A 24,408-nucleotide genomic window follows, 5' to 3' on the forward strand; every position below is an offset into this window, starting at 1 on the left:
AAACACAATACAGGCTTTGGAAGGATTTAAACCAGAGTTCAAATCCTGGCTCTTTTGCTTCCCTGCTGATGACATGGAGCAAATTACTGACCCTCTCTGAATGACAAAGCTGAGTTGTGGCCAAGTACAGTTGGCATTTCTGCTCCAGTGTTGCTGTTATGGCCGGTTATTCATTCAACAAACATTTACGGAGCACCATCTGTGTGCCAGCCAGAGGGACACCAACATGAAGAAAACTGACGAGGGGCTTCTGGTCCTTTCTTGCCTCCTGCTCCAAACTGCTGTCCTTGGTGCAGGCCCCTCTGCCTGAGGACTTGGAGGGCAGCGTGCCGGGAAAGGGGGGCTAGGGTCTAGCGAGGGCTGCGTGCAGGTGCCGTGCGGGGCGAAGCTACAGGAGCTGGGGTGTGGCCGAGTTTGTCTCAGTCAGTTGTTCCTGAACCTCTGGGCCTCAGATCCTTCTTATGCAGCATGGAGGTGATGGCATCAGTTCCCCGGGGTCACTCTGGGCATCAAATACCAACACCAGGAAAGCAGCTGGTTTTCTGGAGCTCTTTCTAGGAGCTGGGCTCTGAGTGCCTCGTCTCGTTAACCCTGACGATGGTTTACTCACAAGACAACATGGGAAGTTAAGCAACTTGCCCCAAATTTATGGTTACTAATGGGGGAAGGGAGAAAGGGATAAATTGGGAAACTGGAACTGCCGTATACACACAGTTGTTGTTTAGTCACTCAGTTGTGTCTGACTCTTTTGCCACCCCACAACTTGTAACTCTCGACGGTCCTCTGTCCATGGAATTTCCCAGGTAAGAATACTGGAGTGGGTTGCCATGTCTTTCTCCAGGGGATCTTCCCACCCCAGGGATCGAATCCAATTCTCCTGCATCAGCAGGCGGATTCTTTACCACTGAGCCACCAGGGAAGCCCCGCATACACACTACTATATATAAAACAGATGAGTAATAAGGACCTACTATATAGCACAGGGAACTCTACTCAATACTCTGTAATGATCTATACAGGAAAATAATCTAGAAAAGAGTGGATACATGTACATGTATACGTGTAACTGATTCACTTTGCTCTACAGCAGAAACTAACAACGCTGTAAATCAACTATAGTCCATTAAAAATTATCAAAAAAAGAAACAAAACCCAAACAAAACCTTTGCCCCGAGTCTCGTAGCTGCAGAGGAGCAGCCCTGGGATTGGAAGCCAGATGCTCTGACTTCAGTCCACGTACGGAAATCACCGCAGCCTCTCATCTCCCATTCAGCTCGGGTGTAATTCCTTATCATGCACCTAATATAATTATGAAACTTTTGGATATTATGTTAATGTGCTTGCACTTTCAGCTCCGGCCTCTGCTGCCTGATACACTGGCTGATCGGGGAGACCAGAAGTTATTTAGTTATCAGGAGAGAAAAAGTCCTCAGCATTCGGAGGAGTTCGCCGAGGACAAGGCTCTTTCTCCACACAGGTCTTTGTTTTTAATTAAGAGTGGTAATCAGATAATCTTGCTTTAATTAACTCCCCTGATGCGCCCCATTCTCAGGGCCTCCCTTTGATATTTTCAACATCAAATCTTTCAGCCTAAGATTATCAGCAGACATTTGCCATTTGCTGAACATGCCCGAAAGCTTGGCATGAACTCCCACCCCCTTCTTTTCGTAAAGACAGCCTCCTGCTTCAAAGTAAACCCGTTTCAAGTCAGCGAGGACTCATCTGGGTCTGCTCCATTAGTCTGTGATTTTTCTGTCTTATCACATCGGCTCTTCTGTTATCACACAAGCAGTGTGCATTTCATCTTAATTACGCATCTGTTTAATCCATAATTTCTGATTTATGGCCATTGGCTCCTCATTACAAGAGGGCTGCCCTTGAACAGGAAAACCAAATGAGCTGAGAGGAATGGAGCTGGAAAGCAAGAGGGAAGACAGATTTAAGTCTTGCAGCTGAGGCTGAGGCCTGGGGCCTATTTGTTGGAGCAAATTATTATTGGCAATCCTATAGACTTGTGAGGGTCCCATCTCAAGGCGTGACTGAATTTGTCTCCTTCCATGGTAGGAAACAAAATATAAAATTCTGCCATTCAAAGAAAGCTGAGATTTCCAAGGAAAACATCATCCAGCCTAACTGTCTTTATACAGACTTCCCATTAAAAGAAACAAACAAAACCAAAAAACTTCAGTAAACATGTTTATAAAGAAAAATTTAAATATAAAACTATCTATAAATGGAAAATTATCAGGACTTGCCTTAGATGGAAAACAAACATAGTAAATCTACAGCTATTTTTAAAAATGCTCACCCCGTGCTATTTGAAATCATCTGGAAAACCATGCATTAGGTGGGCTGTATTAGATCCTCTTCATTTTGACTGTTTGGGGCAGTAAATACAATTGTACTTCCTGTTTCACAGAGGAAGAAGTGAAGGCTCAGAGAGGGTAACTGACCTGCCTTAAGTCACACAGCTAAGAAGTGGCAGGGTCATACCTCAAACTGGACCATGCGTGTCCCTGTCTAGGACACAGGAGATGGAAGACTTAAGCAGCAACCTGGGAAGCCTGTGACCCAGAGGCAGCAGGGGATACTCTTACCTGGGGCTGAGGGTACGGCTGCTGATGGCTGACTGTCGAGAGGTGGTCCTTGCGGTGTCTGTGGCCAGGGACAGAGTACAACTCAACCAAGACTGCAGACTGCCCTCCGGCTGGGAGCTGAGGGTGGAGACGTTATCTCTAGAACCAGAATGCAAGATTCTGTCAACATGATGACAACCACAGTAACAGTAATAACTAGATATTCACCCTTTAGCATGAGCCAGGCGTAGTGCTGTGCTGAACATGATCACTTTAACCAGTGCTCACAATACTATCCCTGAGAGGTGGGAGCCAGCACCGTACCCGTTACATAGATGAGAGTAATGGGATCTGGGGAGGCCACACTGGGGGGTGTGGGTCTTAACCAAGGTAACCCGGTTAGTCAGTGATGAAGCTGGGATGCAGACTCTGGTCCCTCCAATTCCAATGCCCACGTTAAAAATCATTGCTATTCCTTGGGAAGATAAATACTCTAATATAGATGCCAAGGTATCTTCCAACTTTGGAGTAAAATTTGGCATTGGATTTCGGACCAAATGATATGTTCATGGAATCTATCAGTTGTGAAGGTCTTAACTGCTTGCCTACCTTAGCTGGAATGTCTCTGTGGACAGAGACTTAATTGTACACCCCCTATTTCTGAAAGCAGCACAGGGAGAGGCCTGTGGGAGCCTGTCACTGATGTGGGTATTGAATGATTATTTCACTTACTGGTTGATATATTCACTCATTTACGATATATAATAAATATATATATATATTTACAAATTTTGTTTGTTTATAGAATACTCTATGTCATGGGAAGGAGCTATAAACATGAACTCAACATTGACCCTGTCCACAGGACCCCATTTTAGCAGAGTAAACATCTATATAAATAACTGTAACATCAAAAAGAAAACTATCAGTGCCATAGATGAAGACAGACGATGGGTTCTAAGGAGGACAAAGAGGGAGCCCCGATTAGTTTCTTGGAGGCGTAAGGGAAGGAATGCAGTGGTGGCTGTTGGGCTACGTCCTCTTTGAAGGTTGGGGCTTGGCCACGCAGGCCTGGAGGAGGGAGCGTCAGGTGGAGGGACTCGTACCCACACAGGGCACGGGAGATATGGGAAGAGGAGTCCCCAGTGGAGGGTAAGTCAGGACCAGAATGTGCAGGGCTCAAATGTCAGTCTAAAAACTCTTGAGGCAACTGATGTCTGTCCTTCAGACAGCGTCTGAGGACAGCGGTGTGGTAAGTTGCAGGCTTCTCTTTGTCTACGAGAAGTCTACGGGTCAGTAGCATGCCCCCGGTGCTATGTGCTATGAGCATGGAGTCAGAGCTCTTGTGGACACTGCGGTGACCGTCCAGGTGGGTGTGTGTGCTCCTTCTGCAAGCTGGACACAGCCGGGGGCCCGTCTCTGGCTTCAGTTCACTGGCTCCGTTCTATTCGGGACTCACTTACATCTCCTTTCTGCCACTGCCGCCGCCGCAGTCCACCGCTGTCTGGACACTAGGAGGAGGCACAAGAGTCGGTTATCCTTGGGCTGCCAGGGCCCGGGGAAGAACACAGTCTCTGATGTTAGATAAACTTGGGTTTGAGTCCCGCCTCCAACCTTGGCCGCTGTGTGATCTTAGGCAAGCCCCCCGTCTTCTCTGAGCCTCCTCGGCGCCTTTGTAAAATGTCACTAATCATGGGCCTCTGCCCCCAGCTCTGTGGAGCTGACCAAGTGAGATCACCCTTGTGAACATCTCAGCACAGTTCTTGGCAAATAAGCAGTGTTAATTAAAGGGTAGCAACCGTTACCCTTGCTCCTGTTTTAGCATGACTAGTACTGCTATTAATAGCATCATAATTGCCAGCGGGCAAGGCATTGGCTTTATATCCTTTGTGACTGCTTGCAAATCAGACATGGGGCTGCGGCGATCAGCTTTCTCAGTGCATTCTGGAAAACTCAGAAGTTAATTACAATAGTGGTTCTTCTTCAGGGAGAACTCGTGATTCAACAAACATGCTTTACACGTGATCCCACTAGTCTCCCTCTTGGAGCCGAGGAAGCTGACACCCCTGGCCAAGGTCACATAGCTTTGAATCCCAGGTCTGTAAGAGCTACTTGGCTCATGCTCTAACCAGAGTGCCATCGCCCAGGGTGCAGACAGTCAAACAACAAACTTCAAACATGCGAGCCTGGCTCCTCAGGCCGGGACCTCCCAGCTTTGTTCTTCAGTGGAATCTGGGCAAGTCCTTTCCAGACGCCCTTGTCACTTCTTCTGAGAGGCACCTGTAGCCTTGGTCCCTTGCCTCAAGGACCAGTCACTCTCCTGACTTCTACTGACATCGCTTCATCCCCATCAGACTGCAAGGGCCCTTCCCAGGCCAAAAACATAGCTTATTTGTCCCTTTGGCCCCACGGCTCAGGCCAGACTGGAAGTTCTCTTGGATGGTGTCTGGTGAATCCAAAAGAAGAGGGGTCTGTAAATGACAGCCATGGACTGAATCTACATATCTGTCCTTATTAATAAAGCTTTATTGGAACACAGCCACTGCCACTCACTTGCATTTTATCTGGCACTGCTTTTGCTCCTCAATAGCAGAGTAGAGCAGCTACAACAGAGACCGCACTGCCTGAGAAGCTGTAATGCTTACTATCTGGCCTTTTAAAGAAAAATCTGCTGGCCTCTTCAGTATAACGAAAAGCAACTTTTGTGAATCACGCTTTGAGAGGCAGAATAACGACCCCAAAGATGTCAACATCTCAATCCTTATCTCAGGAATCCGTGACTGTGTTTCCTGAGGTGTTAAAAGGGGTATGCAGATGTGATTAAGATCAAGGATCTTGAGACAGGCAGGCTGTCCTGCATTATCAGGGTGGGCCCCCTCTAATGACCCTGGTCCTTAAAAGCAGAGACCTTTCTCCAGGGTTGGTCAGAGGGACTTGTGACTATGGAACAACAGCCAGGGATGCAACATTTCTGGCTTTGAGGATGGAAGGGGCCATGAGCCAAGGGATGTGGGTGTTTTCTGGAAGTTGGTGAGGAAACAGACTCTCCTCCACAGACTCCAGAAGAAGCAGAGTCCTGCTGACACTTTGGCTCTAGCCCAGGGAGACTCAGATTCAAGCCCTTTGTCTTGTCAAGGTCTTTGTTCTCAGCCAAGTCACTGGCCTGTCATGCTGGCGAACTTATATCTGTCACTTTGATGTGAGGCTGGGGCATTCCTGTGTTATGAAATTTGAGCTAATTTGCTATGACAGCAAGAGATAGAATGAAAATATGTTTGTTAATGACCCTAAATCTTCTTGAGGATCTCTTGAGGATAATTTTTTTTAAACAACTTCTTAACAAACGATTTACAAATACTTCAAAACTTTAACTGAAGTAGTCTAAGTGAGTAGCACCAGTCTCTCCCAAGGCTCCGCGCACTGGGGCTGCAGAAGGAAGGCCAGACTGTGAAGGGGGTGACTGAATCCTCGTGCCTCAGCGTGGCCTCGGCCATCTGTCTCCCCTGTCTGGGGTGTCAGGTGTCCCCGTCTGTGAAATGAGGCTTCTGGACCAAGATGCTGAGGCTACTTGGATGCTTAAAGACCATGTACAATGGAGAGGATGCACCGAGGCCCTAGAGCAGGAGTCCTGGGCCTTTTATAAGCATCTTATGAAGACTGTGGGACTTCCACTTCCCCAAATGCACAAACACAGGCTCGAATTTTAGTGCAGTATCTGTGGGTTCATGGTATAATCTGTAGAACTCAGGCATGGACACCCCTCACTTGATCTACCAGTTCACAGATCCCAGATAAGGACACTGGTTCCAGCTGACCAAAGAAGCTAGAATGTGGTAGGTAAGGGCCCTGGAAAGCAGAGGGAAGGGTTTGAGTGAATAGGGCTACATCTTCTGAAATGCTCATAGAAAGAAAAAAAAGAACTGAGGAGTCTTGCAGCCCAACCCATAGAGTTCAAAATGGTGTGGCACACCCCTTAGAAAACAGAAGAACAAGGTTTCTCTTGCCCACGAGCAGGGAGGAAGGGAAAAAACTGGCCACCATGGGGCTAGAGGCCTGACGATTGAGAGGGAGGGGCTTCGGGTCCATTGTCTACCCCGGGAGTCTGTGTGTCTGAGTAAGACAGGCTGTGCCCAGAGATCCCCATGGGTGCCTGGACAATCAAACATCCCCATAACCCTGAGGGCGACTGGCCTTGAACTCTGCAGCAGACAAGGTCTGGGCAACCAGATGTATTTCCTCACCCACTTCAATGGACTGAATAATGATCTTTAACTGGATCCTGTAAGGGAGCATCTTTAGAGCACAATGTAACTAACCAAGGCCCGGCACAACCGGACATCTCAAAGTGAATGCATCTCTAGTCTGGGGGAAGAGCCCTGTCAGCAGGAGGGCAGATTTGAACACCGAGTCCATCCACAGGGAACTTCCTCTCTCACTCCAATCTGAGGATGTCTACACTCCATCCTAAATTGGAATTTTCTATAGGCGTTTCCTTTGGTGTAAAAGGGGGTTCTTCCTAACAAGAGAGTTTAAAACCCACTGACCCTTCCACCACATGAAGAAAGAGTCTGAGTTCGAGCTCATGAGGCAGATCCGTGTTTGCCTGTCCCTGACCGCACCTCCCGCCCTAACACAGGAAGGACTCAAGGGTGGTGATGGTGATGATTTTAATCTGCTGGGCAGGCAAGCAGAGGCCCGGGAAGGGCAGGCGACCTGTCCATGGTCCTGATCTCCTTGGCCGTGCAGCCAGCATTGGTCCATGATATGTGATCCCTGGCTTCTCCCTCATCTCCTGACATGTCCTCAGCGGTTCTTTCTCTTGCCCTGGTTCCTGTGACTTTTCAAGAGGAATGTGGGCCAGGCACTTGTGAACAGGCAGACTGCTGGTGAGCAACGGAAGTAATTAAATGTCTCCCATTGTATTCCTTTCCATGGAGCCTTTGCCAGACGACTCTGGTCTGAATACAAACACTGCCTGGGAAGTGACACACAGATGCACTGGCCCCGTATCACAGTGACAGACACAAGTTCACCAGGATGACAGGCCAGTAGACTTGGCAGAGAACCAAGACCTTGACAAGAGAAAGGGGAGAGATGGGCTATGTCTGACATGACAGCAGGGCTTGCTCATTGGAAGTGTGGGTGGTGGGGTCAACTTGGAATCAAATCACAGCCCCATCACTTACTGTGTGAGCTGGGGCCAGTTTCTTGACTTGTCTAAACTGCAGTTTCTTCATCTGTCAACTGGGGGTGATAATGGTTACCACCCTCAGAGGGTTGTTGCGAGAACTATGCATGGAAGGCAGGTAGGCTGTGTAGCCTGGCACAAAGTCAGTCCTCAGGAAAGAGATGCCAATAGCACGATGATCAGTGTGTCCTGTGATGCCAGGGTGGATAAAGTGGTTTGGAGCCCTCATTCCCCAAGAAACCCACTAGCTGGGTATCTAGGCCTTCCTAGAAAGATGCTTAGGAAGACAGACGTCTGGACCTCCCTGGTGGTCCAGTGGTTAAGAACCTGCCTGCCAATGAAGGGGACACGGGCTCCATCCCTGGTCGCTGAAGGTCCCACACTCTGTGGGGGAAACTAAGCACCACAACTGCTGAGCCCACACGCCTAGGCCCATGCTCCTCAATGAGAGAGGTGGAGGCCATGAGAAGCCCGCACGCCATGAAGAAGAGTAGCTCCCGCTCGCCGCAGCTAGAGACAGCCTCCGCGCAGCAACGGAGACCCAGCGCAGTCAAAAACAAACCTAATAAAGAAGGGAAGACCAGTGTCCTCCGAGGCGTCAGATGAGCCTCCAGTCCTGCACTAAGGGCCCTGCGAGGTAACTTGGAATGTCTCAGAATAATAGAGCAGTGTTGGGAGCCACTCCTTCTAAGCGAAATTGGGAGGTTAAGAGCTTTGTGGGAAGAGAGGGGTGGGCGGCCTCGATGCCTGCCTGACTTCACAGCAGGAACTGCTGCAGTCTGGCCAGAGCCTGGGCCCACTACCGAATAAGCTGATGTGGGATGATGCCCTCGGTGGCCCCCACCATCTTTGCTTAGGCCCAGATCTTTCTACTTCTCTCACCGCAGCTCAAATTCGTCAAGTTAGCAGCATGGATGTTGGAAAATGTACAGCTTAACACTCAACACGGCACCAGAGGACGCCTTTCCACAGCCCTCGTCTCAGATGCAGCCAGCTGGCATGGATACTGTTGGTTGACCTGGGGGTCAGGGGTCATCCACTGACCTTTCTGAACTCCCCACCAACCCCACCCCAAACTCCCAGCCGAGGTGATGACAGAGCAACCGCAGACCCTGGGCAGGAACTGATGGGGCTGTCGGCTGCTGCATGAGTCATGAGCGTTCTCTGAGCCTGGGGGAACAGCTTAAAGTGTCCCTCCACTAGTCTAAGGAGGCTGACGCCCCAGTCTAAGTTACAATGCAAGGGCACCGGTGCTGGCGAGCACGCGCTGAAACGCTGCCACACCGGCCTCCTGGCTTTCCGAGCACGTAGCCACGTTTCCAGCCTGGAAGGCCTGTTACACTCGGATCTAATTCCCAACATGGGGAAATGTGACTTTTCATAATTTGAACAAGTCTCTCAAAGAGCCTCACCTCCAGCTGAAGCACCGCTGTGTCTCTCTCCCAGGGTGGGTTTGAATCTTAATTGAGAGCTCAGTTCAGAGACATACCTGGACCAATCCCTCAGGCTCCAAGCAACACTGCCGTCCCCAGGAGATGAGGCAATTACGAGGGGTGTGCGGGGCGGAGATGCCAGGGAAGAGCGCCCACAGCGCCCGGGCGGGAGTGGGGCCTTGCTCGGACGGCGGCTCTCCACCCCGGGGAACCACACACTTCTTTTTCTCATTGATAACTGATTTAACTGTGCAGTGACCAGACAACATGGCTTGGATTGTACTAATTCTCTGGAACTGAGACTTAAGAAGTGTTGAGCCTTCTTTCTGGGCGATTTTTCCCCCGTCTCCTCCCACGCCTATGCCATTACTGAAACCCACGCTCCGTGGGAGTTATAAGACAGGGAGGCCCAAGGCAGCTAAGAATTAGGAGATGCTTCCCAGGAAGCAACCTGGGCTCAGGGCTGGCTTCACAGGCTCCCAGCCCGTGCCCAGAGGGGCCTGCATGTGGTGCTGCTTTGCTGTGACTGCTGTGAAATTCCAAATCTATTCTGAACAAGTGGGTATATCTTTCCTTTTATCCTTTACCTTTTGCGTCTCTTCTTTTCACAGCTATTTGTAAGGCCTCCTTAGACAACTATTTTGCCTTTTTGTATTTCTTTTTCTTGGGGATGGTCTTTATCCCTGCCTCCTGTACAATGTCACGAACCTCTGTCCATAGTTCTTCAGGCACCCTGTCCATCAGATCTAATCCCTTGAATCTGTTTCTCCCTTCCACTGTATAATAGTAACAGATTTGATTTAGGTCATACCTGAATGGTCTAGTGATTTTCCCTACTTTCTTCAATTTAAGTCTAATTTTGGCAATAAGGAGTTCATGATCTGAGCCACAGTCAGCTCCTGGTCTTGTTTTTGCAGACTGTATAGAGCTTCTCCATCTTTGGCGGCAAAGAATGTGATCAATCTGATTTCGGTATTGACAATCTGGGGATGGAAGAGGGTGTTTGCTATGACCAGTGCATTCTCTTGGCAAAACTCTATTAGCCTTTGCCCTGCTTCATTCTGTACTCCAAGGCCAAATTTGCCTGTTACTCCAGGTGTTTCTTGACTTACTATTTTTGCATTTCAGTCCCCTATAATTAAAAGGACATCTTTCTGGGGTGTTAGTTCTAGAAGGTCTTGTAGGTCTTCATAAAGCCGTTCAACTTCAGCTTCTTCAGCATTACTGGTCGGGGCAGAGACCTGGATTACTATGATACAGAACAGTCTGCCTTGGAAACGAACAGAGATCATTCTGTCGTTTTTGTGACTGTATCCAAGTACTGCATTCCAGACTCTTTTGTTGACTATGATGGCTACTCTATGTCTTCTAAGGGATTCTTGCCCACAGTAGTAGATATAATGGTCATCTGAGTTAAAAGATACACCCATGTGAATGCAGAGTTCCAAAGAATAGCAAAGAGAGATAAGAAAGCCTTCCTCAGTGAGCAATGCAAAGAAATAGAGGAAAATAACAGAATGGGAAAGACTAGAGATCTCTTCAAGAAAATTACAGATACCAAGGGAACATTTTATGCAAAGGTGCGCAAAATAAAGGAAAGAAATGATATGGACCTAACAGAAGCAGAAGATATTAAGAAGAGGTGTCAAGAATACACAGAAGAACTATCTTAATAAACCAGATAATCACGATGGTGTGATCACTCACCTAGAGCCAGACATCCTGAAACGTGAAGCCAAGTGGGCCTTAGGGAACATCACTACAAACAAAGCTAGTGGAGGTGATGGAATTCCAGTTGAGCTATTTTAAATCCTAAAAGATGATGCTGTTAAAGTGCTGCACTCAATATGTCAGCAAATTTGGAAAACTCAGTAGTGGCCACAGAACTGGAAAAGGTCAGTTTTCATTCCAATCCCAAAGAAAGGCAATGCCAAAGAATACTCAAACTACCGCACAATTGCACTCATCTCACACTCTATCAAAGTAATGCTCAAAATTCTCCAAGCCAGGCTTCAACAGTATGTGAACTGTGAACTTCCAGATGTTCAAGATGGATTTAGAAAAGGCAGAGCAACCAGAGATCAAATTGCTGACATCTGCTGGATCATCAAAAAAGCAAGGGAATTCTAGAAAAAAATCTACTTCTGCTTTATTGACTATGTCAAAGCCTTTGATTGTGTGGATCACAACAAACTGTGGAAAATTCTTCAAGAGATGGGAATACCAGACCACCTTACCTGCCTCCTGGGGAATCTGTATGCAGGTCAGGAAGCAACAGAACTGGACATGGAATTACAGACTGTTTCCAAATCAGGAAAGGAGTATGTCAAGGCTGTATATTGTCATCCTGTTAATTTAACTTATATGCAGAGTACATCATGAGAAACGCTGGGCTGGGTGAAGCACAAGCTGGGATCAAGACTGCCAGGAGAAATATCAATAACCTCAGATATGCAGATGACACTACCCTTACCACAGAAAGCGAAGAACTAAAGAGCCTCTTGATGAAAGTGAAAGAGGAGAGTGAAAAAGTTGGCTTAAAACTCAGCATTCAGAAAACTAAGATCATGGCATCTGGTTGCAAGACTTCATGGCAAATATATGGGGAAACAATGGAAATAATGACAGACTTTGTTTTTTGGGGCTCCAAAATCACTGCAGATGGTGACTGCAGCCATGAAATTAAAAGACACTTGCTCCTTGTAAGAAAAGTTATGACCAACCTAGACAGCATATTAAAAAGCAGAGACATTACTTTACCAACAAAGGTCTGTCTAGTCAAGGCTATGGTTTTTCCAGTGGTCATGTAAGGATATGAGAGTTGGACTATAAAGAAAGCTGAGCGGTGAAGAATTGATGCTTTTGAACTGTGGTGTTGGAGAAGACTCTTGAGAGTCCCTTGGCCTACTAGGAGATCCAACCAGTCCATTCTGAAGGAAATCAGTCCTGGATATTCATTGGAAGGACTGATGCTGAAGCTGAAACTCCAATACTTTGGCCACCTGATGCAAAGAGCTGACTCATTTGAAAAGACCCTGATGCTGGGAAAGATTGAAGGCAGAAGAGGGGGCGATAGAGGGTGAGATGGTTGCATGGCATCACCAAGTCGATGGACATGAGTTTGAGTAAACTCCGGGAGTTGGTGATGGACAGGGAAGCCTGGTGTGCTGCAGTCCATGGGGTTGCAAAGAGTCAGACATGAGTGAGTGACTGAACTGAACTGATTGTGAACAAAAAGCCCCAGGTTCTCATCCTCCGTGGACTCATGGGTTATGCTGCCGATCCTGCTTGGGGTCCTGGGGCACTTCATGAGGACACAGTGGGCCACTTCAAAAGGCAAAGAAAGGTGGGAGAGAGGGAAGGAAGAAGAGCAGGAGACTCTCGCTCTTTTCCGTTTATCTCACTTGGGCAGGCTGGTCAGGGTTTACTTCCAGAACACTCTTCGTCGGCCCTGACTCACTTTTCTCCAGGCTCCCACCTCTGGCTCCTTCTTTCAACCCAGGTTTCAGTTCAATTTTTCCTCTCAGAGAGGCCAAGTGTACCCCCCTGCCATTCATCAAAGCATCGTGTTCTCTGTCTTTGTAACTCCTACTATAGTCTAGTATTTTATTCATCAGTCTGTCCACTGTATTCACGGGCCGGGACACACACACACACACACAGAATGTGGCCTCCTTGGAGGCAGAGACCTGTGCTCTCCTCCCCCTTTCTACTCCTCAGGACTTTAACTTCCGCCTGTCCCCAGGCAAGTTATTCAGTCTCCCTGTATCTCTAAGATGGAGACACATGATGACAAGAAGCAAGTGGACTGAGACAAACGCCCGGCTCAGTGTGGCGTGGAATGGGTGGAACTGATCACACGGATGAATGAATGGAACTGATGATGGCTGAGCCCCGCCAGGTACACGGGTCTGTGCCAGGGTCAGAGTTTTTCACTTCTTATTATCAACCCATCTTACAGATGAAGAGACTGAGGCTCAAAGAGATTGAATAACTGGAGGAAAGTAAAAGTATTAGTCACTCAGTCATGTCTGATTCTTTGCGACCCCAATGACTGTAGCCAACCAGGCCCCTCTGTCCAGGGGATTCTTCCCTGGTAAGAATACAGGTGGTAGTTTAGTTGGTAAGTTGTGTCCGACTCTTTCAACCCATGAACTGTAGCCCGCCAGGCTCCATTGTCCATGGGATTCTCCAGGCAAGAATACTAGACTGGGTTGCCATTTCCTTCTCCAAGGGATCTTTCCCACCGAGGAATCGAACCCATGTCTCCTGCATCACAGGCAGATTCTTTACCATCTGAGCCAGCTAGTTGACAGACTTGAACAAAGTCATGCCAAAATGAACCCTCGGATCCCTGATTGGAAATCGGGCTGGCTGAAAGGCAGTACCTGAACCCTCCCTAAGCCGCCCCCTCTTCTAGCTGCAAGAATCCCATGTGCGGCCTGGGCTCCTCCAGGTCCAAGGCGCGTTTTTCACCCCGGGGGTCCTGTGGCCACCCCACCCCTCACACAGTCCTGAACACAGGCTGTTTCACAGGCGTGGACCCTGGTTCCCTCTCACACCTGCCTAGCCTGTGCCTGCACCTCCAAGGACAGACTCTGCCTCTTTCCAGTCTTGTTATTTTTAGAACTTTTACTGTTTATTAGAAAAGCAATCTACTTCTGTGCAAGCAAAAATGGTTTAAAAGTTTTGCCCATTTGTAAAAAACCTCCAATACTAGTATATACAGTCATTAATTCCTTTTATAATTAATGCAAAAGCTCCAGCATTTCTATTAACGGAGAAGCCAGCCCAAGCACGGAGCAGAAGTACTGGTGCCAGGGGTTTGTAATTACAGACGTCGGTCCTGTCATGACTAATAAAACTGGTGGTGGGGGCGGACGGGGACCCTGAATGTGACCATGAGCTGGGAAGCGGCTGCAGGATCAGGATTTGCCATTTTACCAGCAATTTCGCAGCTGTGCACATTAGTGGGACATTGTAGAAATCCTCAGGATGTTGGTGTGGAAGCTATTTTTGCACAAACTGAGCATTTTTTTAGATAAAGCCCTTCATTTAGAGGCCAGAACACGGCGAGTCCACTGTGTCTGTGTCACACTGATGCTGAGAATGAACACCTTCACGGGGGAGTCGGCGGCTACACGCCTCTGAGCAGCGGTCACCAGCCCAGGACCTCAGCAAGGACGGTACCACCAGCGGGGAGCATCCCGCCTCTGCTCGCCCAAGCCGGCCAGCTGTCCTCCCGCCCCCAGCGCGCCTGAGTCCCCGGAACCCCAGACTGGAGAGGGGAGCCCTGTCCGCTGAAGACCGCAGAGCCCCCAGGGCGCAGCCCGGCTGCCGTGCCCGGCCCCGCCTGCCCCTCACAGGTTACCTCTCTGTGTCGCTGTCGCTGGACGCCACCTCCTCCAAGGCTGCTTGCAGGTCGGCGATCCGCCGGATGGACGTCTCCAGGTCAGTCTGCAGGGTCTGTCTGATTGCGGCGAGCTCCTCCACGTACTTCTCCTGGGGACAGAGACCACAGCACACGTTGGCCCTGGGCGAGACCCCCACTCACCTACGAGAGTTCTGGGGAGGAGCCTGGTGTTCACCGGGTCCCTGTGACATGGTGGGTATCCTCTCTCTAAGGAAGGGCTTATGGAGCCTCAGACAGATGCTGCAGATTTCAGAGCAGGAACAGATGCCTCAGGCGCTCACGCACAGCAGGAATGCTGGACCCGGCCTGCGCGACCCCACACAGGATGCCCTGGATGGGTGGCGGACATAAGACTCAGTGATGTTTCCCAGGAGAGCTGCTGAGGCCGGTTCTGGAGGCTGAGTCCTGCCCCAGGGATGGATGTGGGCGGAGGTTGGTGGGAGGGCAGAAGAGCAGGTCCCTCTCTACTCTGTCACCCAGACTCCCCCAGCCCTCCCACCGCCCTCAAAGGCAGCACGGGCAAAGACAGAAACCCCAGCAGGGCTCCTTCTGCAGCTGGCCAGCACCACTGAAGTGTACTGAGACCTTTCCACGCCCAGCGCCGCGTTCAGTGTTTAGGGCCCCTGCCTTCACTCACTGCTCACGAGCCTGGCACGAAGCTCTATCACTGTCCCCATTTCACAGATGAAGAGATGAGGCCTGGGGGAGCAAAGGCTTGAATGGAACTCAAGCTGGAACTTGAGCGGATGCAGCAGACTCCATCTGTGCTCATCCATACTTTCCGCCCTAACCGGATTTCATCCAGACTCTCTGGAAAGCCTCTGACTGCCACGTGTCACGTTTTCCACACACTGCTCCCCGTTCGCACAATGACTGTCGGCTGAGGGTGAGTCTGCCCTCCAGGAGACGCTGTGTAGAGGCATTGCTGGTTGTCAATGGGGGTCTGGTGGCCTCTCGCAGAGCAGAGGCCAAGGGTGCTGTCCAGCATCCTCAGTTCACAGAGCAGCCCCCACCACTGAGGACCGATTACGTCACACGAGTGTCACCAGTGTCCAGCCTGAGAAACCCTGCGTTCACCCCAGAGACCCACCTTCTGGGAGCTAATCCTAGCGAGGGGAGGAGTCAAAAGGCAGAGCAGGGCTTCCCTGCTGGTCCAGAGGTTAAGAATCTGCCTTCCGATGCAGGGGACACGAGTTTGACTCCTGGTCTGGGCAGGTCCCACACACCGCAGGGCAATGAAGCCCATGTGTCACAACTACTGAGCCTGCGAGTCACAACTCCTGAAGTCTGTGCGCCTCGAGCCTGTGCTCTGCAACCAGAGAAGCCACGGCAATGAGATGCTCATGCACTGCAGCTACAGAAAGCCAGTGTGCAACCATGAAGACCCAGGGCAACCAACAGTAACATCAACAATAAACATGAAAAAAGCGGGCAGCAGAGCAAGGCTCTGGACCCAGGACGCTTGGAGTGGAGCTACTGATGATGCCGAGAGCCTGAGAGCCGCCCGTCCCCCAGCCGCGGGGACTGGCAGGGGGACTGCAGTGCGCCACTCTGATGCTCTCAGACAGAGGTCAACATTAGCAGTTAGGATGGGGCCAGCGGGGAACCCTTAGTGAAATAGTGTCGAGGAGGCAGAAAAGGACAGAGAATATTATGCCCAGGCCTCCATGCAAACAGCACACATGCAGTTGAGAAAACACGTGGAGAGCTGAGAATATTTACGGATAGGAGCAGAGGTGGGTGAGGGATAGGATTTTTCCTTCAAGCTGCTCTTAGGTCAAGTTGCTTTTTGACTGTTGTCTTGGGCACCAGGTATATCCCAACTGATGAGAGTGTGAAGGGTGAAAACCTAAGGACTGTGGGTCCATTTAAGTACAGCTCTCAGCTCCCCGAAACTCACCAACAGCACAGCCCTTCTCTGAGCCTGGGATGGCTTTTCTTTATTTTGCAGATGAGGAAACTGAGGCCAGGGAAGTCACTCGGGGCAGGCTGCCTCGCTCACCGGCCAGTGATCTTTCTGGGGCTCTGCCTGCCTGCCCCTGGGAATGCCAGCGAGGCCCAGGGCTCCTTTTGCAGGGACACACTCAGCTCCCCATAGCAGGCCAGCTGATTCATCCACGATATTGTAAGTCTGTGCCTTTTCCTTGATTGTGCGTCCTTTTCAATTTGAGAGAGAGAGTGAGCAAAGGCCAAGGAAGCCGAAGGGTCAAGCCCAGCTGACGAGGGAAGGGGCGGCGTGGAGAGGTGCGGGGGTGCGCACAGGGGCTGGTGGAACATCGCGGCTGATTGAAACTGCCAGCTGTGAAATCCCCATCTCGGTGCTGATGAGGTGAGCTGTGGTCTGAGGCGGGGGCCCCCAGGCAGGAGGCTGGTGGGCTGTCAGAGGAAATAACGCACACTGCGGGACGGCGAGGGGGTGCTTGTCAGCTCATCAAGATACCAGGAAGACGGCTGGGCACACAATCCCAGCAGACGGCAGGAGCATCGCCTGGGCTCAGCTCCTTGCTAGTGGGCCAGGACGACAGCGTCCCTGGGAGGCGAGGGGACGAGGCATCGGTGTGTTTGTAAGACAGGCCCCGTCGGGGCCATGCCAGGCTTCTTTTAGAGACGAGCAGCAGGGCGGCAAGAAGACCCGCCCAAGGCCACACAGTCGAGGGACCACAAAGCCAGGCAGCCCGGTCCTGGTTCCCAGGTGAGGCCCTCGTGCCACATGAGCCAAGTGAGAAGAGCCCAGATGGCCCCTCCCAGCTGTGCTTGGGTGACCCTGGCCCATGTCAACATCATGCAGAGGGAACAACAAGGTCCTCCGGCCTTGACCTGCAGGGGCCTCCTGGAGGACAGAGGAGAGGGACGGGGTGCTCTGGGCTGCGACTAAGCAGGTGAGCAGAGAAAGTGGGGACCTGAGGTGGGTCCGATCCGCACTATCATGATCATGAAAGTAGGCTCTTGGAGCCAGGATGCCTGGGCTCAGATCCCATCTCTCCCACCTACAGGCTATGTGACCATCAGCAAGTTACTCAACCTCTCTGATCCCCATGGGTAAAATGGAGGCAGCAGGGGCCCCTTGGCAGGGCTGCTGTGAGCATAGAATGAGCGTGGCAGAGAGGAAAGGCTTGGCCAGCAGTGACGTTACTGTCTTTTAATTCTCAGAGGAGAACAAGCAGCAACCGGGTGGGTGTCCCCACAGCACTGGGGTGGTCTGCCAAGGTCACACAGAGGATAAGGAGGCTGGAATGCAGGCCTCTGAAGGCTTTTCACCACCTGCAGAGGAGAAGCAGGGGTGGAAAGCAAGGGCAGCTTAAAGGGTGAGTTACACAGACAGCAAGGAGAGTCGAGAGCAAGAAAACCATCCACAGACGGACGAGGCAGGTGGTTCCGGGGACCTGCTGCTGCCCCCCTCACTCTCCACCACGCCCCTTGCCCTCTGGGCTCCACCCTCCAATTTGCCTGGGGGCGCACACCATGCTCAGTGGAAACCTGCCAAGACGGATTTGGGAAATTCAGAGTCTGTGTCATCAGCAATCAGCGCACCTTTCCTGCTTCAGCTCAAAAAGCAGGGAGTCTGCTGATTGCAGAAACCCAGTCATTAGGCGACGCGGATGCGGCGGCCCCACCAGCCCCTGCCAGAGACAGCTCGAGAGACACGGGAGGGGGGCACCAGGAGAAGAGGGCACAGGGAGGGCCGGGCCTTCTTCCACCCCCGGAGCAGCGCCTGGTCAGGACTGCTGCTACACAAGTGAGGCTGCGTTCTGAGGCCAAGGGTAAGCCTGTGGTCTTCTGTGATTTTCTCTTTTTAGGGACATGGGGCAGGAAGAAGCTGGAGGAAAAATTAGGTTACAGAACTATATAGATAGTAAGATGTATCCAGCAGAAACCCACTAACGAATAACCCGTATGTCCACATTACTCTGTAGCCATAACACAGTGATTGCGTGCTCAGGAGCCTCAGTCGTGTCTGACTCCTCGCAACCCCATGGACTGCAGTCTGCCAGGCCCCCCTGTCCATGGGATTCTCCAGGCAAGAATACTGGAGTGGGTTGCCATTTCCTCCTCCAGGGGATCTTCTGACTCAGGGATCGAACCTGCGTGTCTTACATCTCCTGCATTAGGTTCTTTGCCACTGGCGCCACCTGGGAGTGATACATACATTGTAATAGACATAAAACACTGACATAACGTATATATTCATTATATATATATAGGTATGTATGTATGCATATTACATATCATTCATTAAACAAACATTGAGCATGAACTATGCGCCAGCACTGACCCAGGTGCAGGAGGTATAGACAAACTCCTAACTTCCGCAGAGCATCATTCTTTTAGGGCCCAAATCTACCTGTATTGCTGAGTCTGGAACAGAACAGGCACTCAAGATGTCTTAGGATTGAGTGAACGGTGTTACTGCATGACTGTAAGAGGCGAATAAAGGAGGGACAGGGTGATACTCGCTTAGCTGCACATAATACACACCATGCATAGAGACACCAACACAAGACCACGTGGTATGTATGTGTGCTGGCCGCCCTCGCACTGTGGAAGAGACTCATCAACCCTGTTAAACGCCCAGGCTGCTCCCCTTGGAACATGCTGTGTGGAGCTGCTCACGTAGGGAGCAGTTCATACAATAATTAGTGGCTGCAATTAACATCGTCTCCTCTTGTGAGGTTCAATTAGAGGCTAATATTTAAAACCGTTGTCTGGTTCCTCTGCCCAGGGCATCTCCGCCTTCAGAGGCCCCTCTCCTGTCTGCAGACACACGGGACTCTCATATGTCACTTTCTGCGGCTCTGGAGGTTGCCTTATTCACTTTTGGGGGGTATCCCACAAGGCTTCCCAAAGTTAATTTCACCGAGTTTACAGTATGGGCTTCCCTGGTGACTCAGATGGTAAAGAATCCACCTGCAGTTCGGAAGACCTGGATCCGATCCCTGGGTTGGGAAGATCCCCTGGGGAAGGGCATGGCAACCCACTCTAGTATTCCTGCCTGGAGAATCCCATGGACAGAGGAGCCTGGCGGGCTGCAGTCCATGGGGCCACAGAGTTGGACATGACCGAGCGACTAAGCATAGCACAGCACAGTTTATAGCATAGAGCAGACTATCTGGAAACATCCCCCACACCTGATGAGAAATCATCTTGCTATTCGTTTTTGATGTGCTAAAGACAAATGGAAACTTTATTTACAGAGACTGGTGTTAAAGAAATTATACACACATACATAAGCTGTAGAAATATATACAAAATGCATGTTTATATAACGTATGCATATAGTATCTGAAAACATAAATGTAAATATATATAAATGTGTATATGTGTGAATGTGTGTGCACATGTGTATTTATAGATACACACACAAGTATTCCCAGTCTGACATGCAGCATGTAGTTAACAAGTATCTGTGAATAATTAATAAATGAACGTATTTATTTCTGTCTCTCACATGGGCAGGCATGGTGCTGAGTGTCTGCAAAACCTTCTCTCACATCATCTTTATAAGAACCCTCAGAGCCATATACAATAGAAACCCATAAAAAGTAACCCAAGAATACTACAACGAAGTCGCAGCGGAATTACTACCTCCGGGGTGAGCTTTGAGGAACCACCACCATTTCACTTAAATTGTGCAAAGGTCACGTGCCTGGGAGGAAGGGCCCCGTGCGCTGTGTCCTGGCAAGAGCCCCCAAGCCCTAAGGACAATGGCGTGAGCACTGGCAGGACGTGTTCAGTCCCGCTCTGAGAAAGAGCTGGAGCGCCCCTTAGAAACCCCAAATGATGCGCCAGATTCCCTTATTTAAGACTGTGGGGATTTCCCTGGTGGTCCAGTGATTAAGAATCCGCCTTCCAATGCAGGGGACTTGGGTTTGATCCCTGGTTGGGAGATGAAGCTCCCACCCGCCGCTGGGCAACTAAGCCCACGTGCCACAACTAAAGAAGCCCGTGTGCCACAGCTACTGAGCCTGCATGCTCTAGAGCCCGCCCTCCGCAACAGGAGAAGCTCATGAAAAGGAGCCCAATCTCCACCTGGAAGCAGGGCTAGGGAGAAGCTGGTTGCCACGAGGCAATACCCTCTCTTCAAAACAGTCCTGCAAATTCTTTTACTGTATTTTAATGATGTGACAGACACAGAGTGACTCGTCAGAGATCCCAAAGTCACCCAGCTGGACAGTGATGCACAGGTTCAAGCTCAGGCCTACCTGTTTCCAAAGGGGCAGGAAATAATCTCACAAGCCCTCCTGTCCCTTTTCTTCGCCTGCGGCAGGCACGTCTAATGGATCGCAGGCGATGTGGGGCCCGAGACCACCCTCTGAACCATCCAGCTAAGTGCTTCTCCCTGGGGCTGCCCTCTGCTCCATCCGCCAGCATCAACTGGAACTGCCAACCCTGCCAACACTTCAAATTAACCTCAATCGTCCTGGAAATGCCTCCTGAATCCTCAAGAAACTTACATTAGCTGGTTGGGGTAGTGGGTATTTCTCCTTGAAACTGATGGGTGCTCTACGGGGCCGAGGGAAGCTGAAGCCCACCACACCTCGGGAGACACCCTGCTGGGCGGGGAGGGGCGGGGGAGATGCAAACCGCCACCAAGGCGGGAGCAGCTGGAGAAGCACTGGCCTTAGGGCAAGGTGAAGCGCCGTGTGACTTCTGGAGAGCCACCAACACTTTCTGACTTCCAGTTTCTCATCTGTTAAAATGACAGTATTACTCCACACAAACAGTACTGTGAGGAACAAGTGAAATAGTGTAAAACTGCATACAACTGGTATACCTCATACCGTGGCTTGCACCTGATACGTAACAAACGTTCCCGTTTCCTTCTTTCCAAGTGAAGACTTTGAAAATATGAAACCTGCAGGGACTGTATAGTGAGGATAGCCTCATTTTTCAGAAAATGAATTCTATGAACCTGATGCTTTTTTTGTTGAAGTCAGAAGGATTTAATGTAATGCCTCCAAGGAAGCCTGTATCAGTCAGGAAGATAGAAATCACTCTAGATCATTCAACCAGAGGAATTTAATATAGGGACTTGGTTTTCCAGGTGATGGAGAAGATGAGAAGCCAGAAGAGATTAGCAATAGCAGGAAGGTACTGCTCACCTAGGGCTGGAAGGAAAAGCCAAGAAGTCGGGCAACGGCAGGGCCGCCCAGTGGGAGCTGCTGTCAGGGAGGAGGGTCCCTAAAAGGACACGGGCTTACAGAGCCTGAGCTGTGGCCAGGGCTGCCCCCTCCTCAAGGTAGCATGAGAGAGGGAGAACACCTTGGTTCTTCTCCTCCTCTTATCTTTCTATTGTCCGTCACTGCCTTCTACTGGCCGAACTTACCAGAAGGCAAGCTGGGAAAACAGCTTCCTATAGTTCAGAGCAGAAAAGGGGTGAGAATGAATCGGAGAAGACACAGGAGAATTACTGGTACAGAGCACAAAAGCATCTGGGCTACATCCCAGGCTTTGTTATTAAAGACAGACGAGGGTGTTTTTGGTCTGTAAAAAAAATTCATCCAACGTATACTTTTGCGATTTGTACACTTCTCTACTTGCATATTTCAAGGAAGACACTGCAATAAATCCAGAATTATGAGTGCCAAGTGTTACAACCAAATGCTAGATTACAACCTCCAGTCTGCGTTAGTAATTTATTGCTATATAACAAATTGCCTCAACACCTAGTCATTTTGAAATATCAAATATCATTCATTATCTCCCATGGTTTTCTGTGGGCCAGGAATTCAGAGGTGGCTTATCTATGTGGTTCTGACTCATGGTCTAAGGGAGGATGAATAAGGCCCCCAAAGATGCCCACATCCTAATCCCCAAAACATATGAATATGTTGGATTTGGATGGCAAGGGGAACCTTGCAGATGTGACTAAATTAAAAATCTTGAGATGGATTATCCTGGATTCTGTGGATATTCTGGGTGGCCCCTAATTGTAACCATAAGGGTCCTTATAGAAGGGAGGTGAGGGGGGTCCATGGGGAAGAAAGCAATGATGTAATGATGGAATCCCTGATTGGAGTGATGCAGCCAGAAGCCAAGAAATGCTGGCTGCCTCTAGAAGCTGAAGGATGCAAGGAGTAGGTCATTCCTTGGGGCCTCCAGAAGGAGCCAGGCCTCCTTTCACCTTGATTTTAACCCCGTGAGACTCATTTTGGACTTCTGACCTTATCGTTAACAGAGACTAAATGGTGTCATTTTAAAGCTATGAAGTTTGTGTTAATTTGCTGCAATGGTGATGGGAAACTCATACAGGTTTTATCATGATGTTCCAGTGAAGATGTCAGCCAGGGCTACGGTGGTCTGAAGGCCTCCCTGAAGCTGGAAAGTCCTTCCCAAGAAAGTTCACCAACAAGGCTATCGGCTAGAGGCCTCAGTCCCCAGCCGTGAGGGCCCTGCTGGGCTGCCTGAGTGTCCGCATGATATGGCGGCTGCTCGCGAAGTGAAGGCTCAGAGGGAGAGTGCTATGTGGAGACAGAAGGCTGGAGGGACGCATTTAGAATAGTAGGAACATCAAAAGTTGCCAGCAAACTGCCAGGTCAAATTCACGAAACAGTTTCTTCTCTGGCACCTTTAGGGGAGCAAGACCCTGTGAACATGCTAATTTCAGACTTCTTATGTCCAGAACGTGAGACAATACGCTGCTGTTTCACCAAGCTACCTGGTTTGTGGCACTGGGCTACGGCAAACCGAACAAACTAATGTAACATCGTGGGATCTTTCTTTCTTTTTTTTGAGACACAGTTTCCTTTCTTTTTTGGTTCTAATAGGGTTCACTAAAGAGAATTTAGAAAATATATTTAAAAAAAAAACAAAAAAACTAAAAATTTCCCTTGGGACTTCCCTGGTAGTCCAGTGGTTGAGATACTGTGCTTCCACTGCAGAGGGTACAGGTTCGATCCGTGGTCAAAAAATATAAGAAAAATGCCCTTAAGTCTGTTTCCTGGGGGACAATCCTTCTTAACGACTATGTTGCCATATTCCCATCCTGTGTTCACTTCTACAGGTGTGTACAGACACATCTATCTGATGCACAATCGGGTAAAAGAGTTTTATAGTAAAGGCAGAATGGAGTTACACAGCAGGGGACCTTGGCGCCTGCCCCCACCACCGCCCCCCCGCCCCCCACAGCTGCCCGCCAGGACCCTCCACTAATCTCCAGGCAGAAGAGAGCACGCGGCTCTGGGCGCCTGCTTGCTGTCTTTCCTTCCCTTCCCTTCCCAAGTTTCAGGCTGATTGTTTTAAAATGCCCCCAGCTATTGCCTGAGAGTCTTTATCGCCTTCTGAAAAGTTAATATTTTAGGTGACTTGGGCTGTTCAAAATCTAGGAGACATGACAAAACCCACTGAAGTGTTGTGAAGTAATTAGCCTCCAACTAATAAAAAAAAAAAAAAAAATCTAGGAGATAAAGAGCTGGACTGTAGACAGTCTCAGGTGCACTCACTATGCACATCCAAGCAGCACGCAAAGATCCGCGGGCACGTACATCACACACCAGGGGCCCAGGCTGAGCTCAGGGCAGGACGCCACCTGGCCACGGTTGCTGGGCCCCAGGGTGGCAGAAGCAGAAGCAGAACTTGAGCCAGTCCTACCCAGGTCATCTCACCTGGGTCAGCAAGCATTCCTCTCTCCTTTCTCTGTTCCCACACTTTGGATAAAGCCACTTTTTGCCTAAGCCCCGGCTGCAGCTATTTGGGTTATAACGGTGCTATGGGCTGGGGCTGCAGTCTGAGAAGTGGGCTCTGTACTTGATGCTTTGGGCCCCATGTTTCCCCCGACGGATGGGGCGTGGCAGAAGGCAG

At 49.9% G+C, this 24,408-nt stretch overlaps 1 protein-coding gene across 6 annotated transcripts in view; it reads right to left on the reverse strand.

Annotated features, from left to right (window-relative positions):
* Positions 1-24,408, reverse strand: part of MYO18B (myosin XVIIIB) — a 221,852-nt gene that overhangs the window by 18,152 nt on the left and 179,292 nt on the right. For all 6 annotated transcript variants that reach the window (XM_043901502.1, XM_043901506.1, XM_043901501.1 and 3 more), the window contains exons 40-42: positions 14,569-14,699; positions 4,040-4,087; positions 2,598-2,735 (exon numbers count right to left, since the gene is read on the reverse strand). In XM_043901502.1, the coding sequence (XP_043757437.1) occupies positions 2,598-2,735; positions 4,040-4,087; positions 14,569-14,699 (317 nt within the window). The remainder of the gene's footprint in view (positions 1-2,597; positions 2,736-4,039; positions 4,088-14,568; positions 14,700-24,408) is intronic.

This window comes from Cervus elaphus, chromosome 5 (assembly GCF_910594005.1).
Source record: "Cervus elaphus chromosome 5, mCerEla1.1, whole genome shotgun sequence".
Taxonomy (NCBI): Eukaryota; Metazoa; Chordata; class Mammalia; order Artiodactyla; family Cervidae; genus Cervus; species Cervus elaphus.